General features: G+C 39.0%; 1 protein-coding gene across 2 annotated transcripts; it reads right to left on the reverse strand.

The window, feature by feature from the left end:
* Positions 1-354: 354 nt before the first annotated feature.
* LOC309713586 (uncharacterized protein) lies at positions 355-8,410 on the reverse strand. Of its 2 annotated transcripts, none has more exons than XM_082545330.1 (4): positions 8,110-8,410; positions 6,652-6,731; positions 1,704-1,760; positions 355-909 (listed from the first exon to the last, which is right to left on the reverse strand). In XM_082545330.1, the coding sequence occupies exons 1-4, from the start codon at positions 8,182-8,184 to the stop codon at positions 798-800; spliced, it is 324 nt and encodes a 107-aa protein (XP_082401456.1). In that variant the 5' UTR covers positions 8,185-8,410; the 3' UTR covers positions 355-797. The 2 variants fall into 2 exon arrangements, with proteins under 2 accessions (XP_082401456.1, XP_082401457.1); XM_082545331.1 differs by lacking the exon at positions 8,110-8,410 and adding an exon at positions 7,330-8,076.
* Between the last annotated feature and the right edge of the window lie 1,416 nt (positions 8,411-9,826).

Below are 9,826 nucleotides of genomic sequence, written 5' to 3' on the forward strand. Positions count from 1 at the left end.
TAATGACGAGTTTTGATGCCTCAGTGTATGTCAATAAAGAAGTGGTTTTACTACCATTAGAAGAGACTGCAAGTTTTTCCAAGGGTATCCCTAGTAAACTGTTCATTCAACAACTTCTGTTGCTTACCAAATCATTTTGTTCTGGAAGCAGGCCTGAAATATGACAAACCACTCAGTTCAGAAAGAAGAAACAAGCATAACCCTAATAGAAGTCAATATAAGTTATACTACAGTGACATTAAGGAAAACAAGTGGTTATGGTGATAGTGTACCTCAAACACACTTAAATTTCTCAATCAAAACATTTTTTTGTGTTTAAGCTCTTTATTTAAAACACAAGACATTTTGCATGGCAGCAAAATGTCATGCCATATATCCCATAACCTAATAAACAAAACAAAAACAAAAAACTGCAAATGGGACAGTGATTGTTTATTTCTAAACAAAAAATCCCAAGTATTCCATTTATCCAAATGTTTTATAATGTAAAAACAGCAATTCACATTATTATTTTGTCTTGTACTGACCTTCCTACAATCCATAATGAAATGAAAAATGCCATTGTGCACAAATATGTAAAGTACTCAATTTAGTTTACACTGGGCCAGCCGTGGTTAAACTAAATATGAGCTTCAACATGAAACATGAAAAAACAGCACTCTGAAATGTGCAACTATGTGTTTTAAACCAAAACCAAAAGTCTTTTAGCACTCTGGTGCCTCAGTGCTCCAATTCTGTTTGTGACATAGACCTTAACTGCTTTCCACGTCCTTTGTTCAAGTTCTTTTGGTGAAGTTTCAATACACGCAATCCACCTTACCAGGAACTTTGCCACCTTCTAGGAACCTTTTCTCTTTTTTTCTACAGCAAGAGTCTCTGCTGCAGACCAGCCTCTCTTCTGTGAAGCTCCTGAGAACAAACAAAAGTATTAATAGTAATAATTAATTTTAATTGAAGGGGCCTGTGAGGTGAAGTGATATTTCTGAATCTAGTGATTTCGAGAGCATAGTGGTGAAACTAGTGTGAGGGACAGACAAGAAAATAGGAAACCGAACAAGTAAAATACAACATGTGAACAAGTGAAATAAAAAGTAGCCCCCATTTATTTTTGCCATTTCAGGGGAGATATTGTACTGCATGTACATATCTCAAAACTGGCAAACTTCCCTGTATGGCAGGGGTGTCAAACTCCAGTTCTCGAGGGCTAGTATCCTGCTTGTTTTTGAGATATCCCTGCCCTACCTGCTGCCGATTACCTGGATCAGGTGTGCTTTGCCAATAAGAAGCTACAAGGGCAGGTTAGTTGGAAAACAAGCAGGACAGCGGCCCTCGAGGCCTGGAGTTCGACACCTGTGCTGTATGGTGTTATACAAATGCTGTAATAACTCAAACATACTTCCAGAGCTAAATAAAAACCTGTACAGTACCATAACAATCTTTTAACTGTGTTCAACAAATTCATCAACTGAAGATAAAATTGTTTCAGGCAACAGGGAACAATGAAATAATTAAACCGTCGCCTGGAAAAGAATTTGGACAGTTAGGCCAAGTTCTTTGTTTTTGAGTCACATGAAGAGGTTTAATTTTCTTTGCTGTGGACTTTTGGTTTGACTTCAAAAGCTGAATATCAGACAGCAGATTTAAATAAAATGTAAATAAAATATCACCCTAGCTCTTGAGGTGTACATTTGTTGTAACAATACCTTTCAAAGGAGTAGCACCCTCTGACTCGGTCCACCATGTTGTTGTGATCAAAGGGGCTGTTTAAACAAAACAAAACATTAAATTCAAATGCATAAATCTGGTCATTTCAGAAGTGAAGTGTTTATTAAGTGTGTCATAACTTAACAAGGAGATGGAGTCAGGCCTAATACCAAGATGGCGGCCCATGCATCACACTAGGTACAGTGTCTCTTCACATTTTACAAGTTTGCTGTATTATTCCTGCTTATTTTGGGTCTGTTCTTGTAGAACAGCTTCGCTTTTACATATTACACCCGACTAGAGGTTTTGGATTTAGGATTACACAACTTCGACTGTTTTATCAGCAACCTTTGACTCATCCCGGAAATAAGAAGAACACCGATGCTTTTGCAGGCTGCTCGGCCAGCCGGAAGTGCTCGAAGACGGCACAGAGACTGTAAACAAAGGCAAGGGAAACACAGAGGGCTAACAGTTAATCTAAGGCTAACACCTGGTGAATAAAATGAATGAGTTATGACTGTGGATCACTAACAACAGGACACTAATGGATTGTAATGTCATGATAATAATGGAAACAACTCTATCGAGCTAGTTGGATGCCACACTCTCCGGCGACTTCAGCTCAGCATTCAGTACAGTTATTCCCTCCAAACTCCATCATAAAGTCTGCAGATGATACTATGGTGATTGTCTCATCAGTGACAACGACGAGTCTGACTACAGGGAAGAAGTAAAGCACCTAGCTGTGTGCTGCTGACAATAACCTGCTTCTGAATACCAGCAAAACCAAAGAGCTCATTGTGGACTTCAGGAGGGAGAAAACAGACACCCATGTCCCCATCTACATAAATGGAACAGCTCTTGAACGGGCCTCCAGCTTCAAGCTCTTGGGGACCCACATCTGAGAATCTGTCCTGGTCAACTAACACCTCCAGCCTGGTCAAGAAGGCCCATCAGCGCCTCTTTTTGTTGAGGACACTGAAGAAGAATCACCTGTCTGCTGACATACTGCGTAACTTCCACCGCTGTGCGATAGAGAGCATCCTGACCAACTGTGTAACTGGTATAAGAATTGCGCTGTTGCTGACCGCAAGGCACTGCAGCGGGTAGTGAAAATGCATTACAGGAACTCCACCTCCTGCCACTGAGGATGTCCAAGAGAAGAGATGTCTATGTCAAGCACGCATCGTTCTCAGGGACTCCTCTCATCCTGCCAATAATAATAATAATAATAATAATAAATATCATAATGTTAGGCAATGATAAGAAAATGAAATATCGCGATAGAAAATGGGTAAAACGCGTTTTGTTGTTTTCATATGCATATGGCGGAAAAAGCATGGCGGCGACGGAGAATGAGAAGGGAGAAAGTGGATGGCTGAATGAATCAGATGAACCAGAATTGGTTTGTAAAAATGGTGCAATTTCAGTGGTGTGGAACTGGTTTGGCTTTCGTCCGTCAGATACACAGCAGAGCACATTTTTTGGTAGAGCATGCAAATTGGCCGTCGTTATTACCGAACCAATTTTATGTCGTACACGGCGCTCAAAAATCTGTCAAAAATGTTTTAGTACGACTTTGCTAAGCTACAGAGTCACACCGCTTGATGGATTGTCAGAGCATTACGGCTACCGTCGTCAGGAGCCTCGTAACACGTACTGTGCTTCAACATAATATTACCACATTTTGTGTATAACCTCTTTTTAAGTTTTGTGGTTACTATACATGGTTGTGCTGAGTATATGTCGGCCAATTTCCACTGGAAATTAGTGATGGGATTTCCGGCTCTTTTTAGAGATCCGGCCCTTTCGGTTCGGCTCACTAAAAAGAGCCGGCTCTTTCGGCTCCGAACCGGCTCTTCAGGTTGTTTTGTTGCTTTAATTAATTTATTATTAACAATAATATAAAATTATGCACAAAAGGAATTACTAACGTAAAAAAAAGTGGTTTTATTTGTATATGTTTATATATAAATATATGCGGTGGCCCCTAGAGAAAAAACACGTACAAACTCCAAAACACATTTCTAGCATGAACGGAACTTCCAAAGCAGAGCTACTAGATCACTTAAATTACACAATTGAAAGCATATGTGTATTGTTTGTGTATTTATACACAGGCAGTCATATATATTCAAATAATTTTTTAAAAAAAGTTCATTTACCTGTTACTACCACACACCAAATCCGGTCGTTGGTACTTGCTGGCTTGTGTAGCCACTAGGTAACAAAAGCTCAACACTGCGCCCAGCATCCTGGAGCACTTCTGTTGTCTTTTGTATGTGTTTTGAGTTTTTATGTGCTTCTGAGTTTTTTTTGTACGTGTTTTGGAGTTTGTACGTGTTTTTACGTGTTTTGGAGTTTGTACGTGCTTCAGAGTTCGTACGTGATTTGAAGTTTGTATGTGCTTTGTCTCTAGGGGCCACTGTAAATATACTTTTATTTTTTCACTCCACATAAAATGTAATAAATAAATCATATAATACAAAAATCAACTATTCACATTTCAACTTTTAACTATTTAAATTTTCAGCTTTTTCCTTTTACAAATTTAAAGTGAAAACAACACAAAACACTGCAAACCACAACACAATTAAATATAAATTATAATATGAAAACAAAAAGAAGATGCATATTCTCTGTCATATGGGCCTGCATGAATAAACTTTATGAATCCTTTATCATCTGCAACCGAAAATAGTTGTGGATGATTACTATACCTTTCTAATGTGACGTTGTTGTCCCTGGCTCTCTTTCTCTCTCTCTCCCTCTGGCTCTGTTCCTGTGCTACTGAGTGTAACTACCGCCCCTCCCCCCTCTGCCCAGCATAAAGCACAAGGCTCAGGTGCGAAGTGAAGCGGAAAAAAAGTGCGCGAGAGAGAGAGAGGGTGAGAGAAAGAAAAAAAAAAAAAACCCAAGTGACGGCTCGCGATAAGGAGCCGGCTCGCGTCGTTCACGTCAAAGAGCCGGCTCTAAGAGCCATTTCGTTCGCGAACGACCCATCACTACTGGAAATGCCTTTTGTTAAACTGTCAGCAAGGAATTTGCATTTGCAATGTTAAATTTTTATATAACTTTAATGCACATAAAAAACAGCTGCTTGTTTAAGTGAAAATTTATTGATGAGGTTTTTTTGCACTAATAAAGTTGTGGATTTGGAAAGTATTTTGTCTAGTGTCAATTATATCGTCAGTTATATCGTTATCGCAAATTTTCAAATGTATATCGTGATAAATATTTTTGGTCATATCGCCCTGCTCTAGTTCATATGTTGATTAATGGTTTTCTTTCGTTTTTGATCTACTGCAGAATATTTTTATAAAATCCCAGGCCAGGAAAATCGCCTTCATGTTTGTCTGTGTTTTATCCTCATTTACTTTGACACAAAGGCATCTGATGTGATGCTCACACCTTTGATAAAGTCAAGTGTCAGCTTTCATGATCTGAATTATGATATTTCTGACTATCTGAGGCAAAATTTCCCCAATTCAAATCAAATTGAATCGAAAATAATCGACGCGGGACCTTGTGAATCGGAATAAAATCGATTCTAGAAATCAGTGACGATACCCAGCCCTACTGTTTTACCTCTATGGCCTCAAATTGTGGTCATAAATTTTTTGTACCAGGATTTGTTTGTGCAAAAAGAATTTCTGTGTACGTAAAAAAGATTTGTGTGTGGACATAGCCAAAAAATCTCTGCACTCAAGTTTCAACTTACAAGTACGAATTTTGACCCTATTTTTCTTCCTTTCAGCTGATTGGTCAATGTCATGTCAATCACAAATGGAACTATCCAATCAGAGAACAGATTGGCTGTTGGTGGGAAGCTTTTTTGAACTGCAGGTCCTTGAAGGGTAATACAGTTGAAGCTGGAGGATCTTTATATAAATATCCCATAATACTCATAAGGTCCTTTAACTTTTGGTAGCTGTTGAAAGCATACAGTTGTGGTATACCAGTCTTCAGAAACACCATTATTACTTTAGTATTACTTTAACACAAAATCAGGGTTGACCCGGGACCACTGCTATGAGTCACACTATGCAGCATAAAGGCAGTTTCACATCGGACGCAACATGCGCTGTGCTCACCGCTAACTAAGAGCGAAGGATCCAGAATTTGTTGCGCTGGCTGCTGAGCTCTGCTTGTATATTGTTTTTTAGCGACTGCTTTAGGTGTACTAAATGCGCCTGATCCTTGTCGTTTCAAAACATGTATCTCTCTGACTTTATCTCCTCTACGAGAGTTTATGTTGTATTATGTTCAAATATTTAATAAAGACAATGCAGCTCTGCAGAAGGAAGAGCTGCAAACAGGGTCTGCAGCTGCATGAAAAACCCATGGTTCTGTCCATGTCACACGCCAGGCATGGAGAGCAGAAGCAGCTATTTTGTTTCAATAAAATTGCTGAGATGACAGTAGGTTGACCAGACTCCATGTTTCTACACAAATATAATTTTACTGGGCCTCATGCACGTGACCATGGTCTACAGGCACGTGTCCACCGTGTAACATTAAAAAGCTATATGGATTTAAAACAAACATGAGCCCATCAGAATAATTTAGAAGATAAACTGCCCAGAATCATTGCAATGGAATATGAAACATGCTAACAAGGTTAATGCGTATTCTGATCTTCAATCCCCCTTCACCACCTCCACCACTGCATACTTGAGCATTTCAATAAGACTTCAGGCTTTTAAAGTTAGTACAAATGTAATATAGGTCAAATTAAGCTCCCATGAATAAACAACCAAACCAGTGTCAAGGAGCCATCATCATCCCTCAGTAAGCCTCCACGCCACAGAGCTAATCAATATTAGCTAACCACACACCATGTATGAAAAATATTGCAGTTAAAAACTCATAAAAAGCTAAAATATATCTCTGAAACATCTCTGCATCTATTGAGAGCGGCAATATTAAAGTTTTGAGAGGACTTACCTGGTTTCCATCATGTAATCAGTCTCTGCAGAAATTAAAATTGCTTTGCTCCATCCAACATGGCTCCTCGTGCTGAGTGTCTGTGGGGGAGGGGATAAACTGATAGGTAACGTGGGGACCGCAAAATTCAGGAAATGTGTAACCTTTGGAAACAAGATTCTTTCCTCCTGCTGAGGCACACACTTTATGGGGGGATGGGCATGGTCATCATGGGGACCAGAAAAGTCTGGAAATGTCAGCTTACTCTCATCTGCACACATTTGTTTCATGTAGGCTTGCTTTTGTTACACTGTTGATTGTTTCGGTGTATTTTTCATATTTCTTGTTGATCAAAAATATATTATTAAAAAAAATCCAAATAAGAAAAATGGATCACTCATTTATAAAACAGCAGTTTAAGCACAGGCATATGTACTTCTTCAGCAATCACCGGGCTTTTTAGATGCTAATCTAAATAGTGACAGATTTCAGTCTGGGTTTAAACCACATCATAGCACTAAAACGGCTCTGCTGAGAGTTGTTAATGACCTTTTAATTGCAGATTTATGGAGCCCTGAGTTCTTGGTTTTACTGAATTTGTCTTCAGCCTTTGATGTGGTGGACCACAGCATTCTGCTAACAAGACTAGAATATTTAGTAGGCATTAAAAGAAGCGCCCCTGAATGGTTTAAATTGTACCTTTTGGATAGGTCCTTTTGTCATGGTCCTGGGTCCAAATGTGAGACTCAGACCCTAAATTTAAACTCAGAACCTCAGCTTTATTGCTGGAGAAAACAAAATGGGAACTGAACAAAGAATACTGGTAACAGAGACACACAGGAATAATCTGATGATACGGACACGGAGCAAGGGCAAACACAGGGCTAATATACACAGGTAGGAAGTAGGAAGTAATCAGGGAATGGAAGACAGGAGGGAGACACAGCTGGGAGAGATCAGGGCTAACGAGACAGAGGGAGCGAAGCTAGACACACTAACATAAGACACAGACCTTCACAACAAAACAGGAAACAAGAAACCACACTTTACTAAGACACGGATTAGACAGAGAGACGGACTTGACACTGAACAAAACCTACTAATATAATGATAAACACAGTATCACAAAGTAAACAGCATATAAATCCTAATCCCGAGAAATACCAAAAACATAAGAACTAATCCCTTAAAAAGAATAACCGAAACATAGCTTATAATAATAATCAATAAAGCACCAGAGAAAGAAGACAGTCCATCATTCAAAAATAAACCAAAACATAAGAACTCAAAATGCTGGGTCGAACCAACCCAGAACCATGACAGTACGTGTTTCCTGTTTTACTTTGAAGGTCCCTGTCTGATGTCAGTGCGTTTTGTTTACGTTTCCCCTGCCTCATCAGCTGTGATGTCTCCCAGGTGTGTTCCCCTCCTGTTTCCCATCCCCTGATTCCTGGTGTGTGTATTTATACTGTGTGTTACCTCGTCCTCGTTGCTGATTCGTCTGCGTTTTTCCCCTCCGTCGTTCAGAGTGGTTTTCGCCACATCTCCCTGCATCTTCTTTTGTGTCTCTAGGTTTCAGGTTTGTTTTCTATGCTTAGTTTTCCCAGTTTACTCGGTTCTGTTTTTTTTTTCGCCACTCTCACCTTTTGTTGTATGAGCACGCTCCACCAATAAAGCTTCCTCACGTCAGGTGTGCCACATCTTGGGTCCTTAATATTTTCATACGGCTCACCTCGCGAACCGTGACACCTTTTCTGTTACGATGAGGAGCTACTCTTCTTCTGTTACCCCTTTTCGTTGTGGTAATCTGTTCTGTAAACAGTAATCTGTTCTGTACAATTTTCTCATTGTACATGCTACCCTTGGGCTCTATATTTGAGAAATATAACGTTTCTTTTCATTTTTATGCTGGTGATATTGAAATCTATTTTTGTCTGACTGACAATACTCTTCACTACACTGCTTTCTTGATTGTATGAGGGAGGTCAAAGGCTGGTTATCGAGTAACTCCCTAACTAAAAAGATAACGGAAATTATTGTCTTTGTTAGCCACATGCCGCGGGGACAATTAGCTGATATATTTGGGCCCTTTGCTACCTCCCTCTCTGATACAGTATGCAACATAGGTGTTCTTTTGGACAGTTTCTTTAAACTTGTTAAAAAAGTGTCCTCTGTAGTACAGTCTAGCTTTTACCAACTACGACAAATCTCTAAGGCTAAGCATTACATACCGCAAATGGATCTTGAAAAACGTATCCATGCCTTTGTTACTTAAAGATTAGACTACCGCAACTCCCTTTACCTGGGCCTCCAATCTGCCCTTCTTCCTAAACTACAACTTGTCCAAAATGCAGCGGCACGCCTTTTAACTGGTACTCGAAATGGCTGACTTTAATGGCTGCCCATTAAATATTGGATTGATTTTAAGATTTTATTGCTTATATTCAAAATCATAAATAATATTGCGCCTTGCTATTTAACTGAACTTCTCAGCCTGTATACTTCTAGGAGAGCACTTCAATCATCGAGTCAAATGCTCTTGGCGCAACCTATGTCCTGGCTAAAAAACCAGAGGTGATCGTGCCTTTGACATTGCTGCACCTAATATCTGGAACAGTCTTCCAGCTGATATTCACGTGTCGGAATCTATTCAGTCTTTTAAAACACGATTGAAAACGTATTTATTTGATCTTGCATTTTCGGTTAGTGATTTATCGGATGTACACTTTGTACTTTTATTGCATCTGTATCTAATTTCAACCTATTGTCTTACTAGTTTTTTTTACACTAGGAGTGAAATATTTCTTTTAACATAGTATTCCCATGTTAATTACTGCTTTGTTTTTTTTCGGGACGTGTATATATACTCTGCTATCATACCCAATTAATTTTATTTCATATTTTACTATTTAGAAGCACTATGGTGTACCTCTGGTCTTTAATTGTGCTATATAAATAAAGTATTGATTGATTGATATAAAAAAATTTTTAAATGAAATACCCCACAGTCCACTTTTGAATGCAAGCTTGAGTTTCTCCCCCCTTACTTTTAAAGATATTACCTCTTTAACTTTATCTTTATAGTATTAACAAGCTAAAGACAGTAAACATATAAAGGAAAATTACTTCTAAGTAGGGCTGGGCGATATGGCCGAAAATCCATATTGCGGTATAATTCGAAGCATGTGCGGTAACC

The sequence above is a fragment of the Aulonocara stuartgranti genome, assembly GCF_965226115.1.
Source record: "Aulonocara stuartgranti genome assembly, chromosome: 2".
Lineage (NCBI taxonomy): Eukaryota > Metazoa > Chordata > Actinopteri > Cichliformes > Cichlidae > Aulonocara > Aulonocara stuartgranti.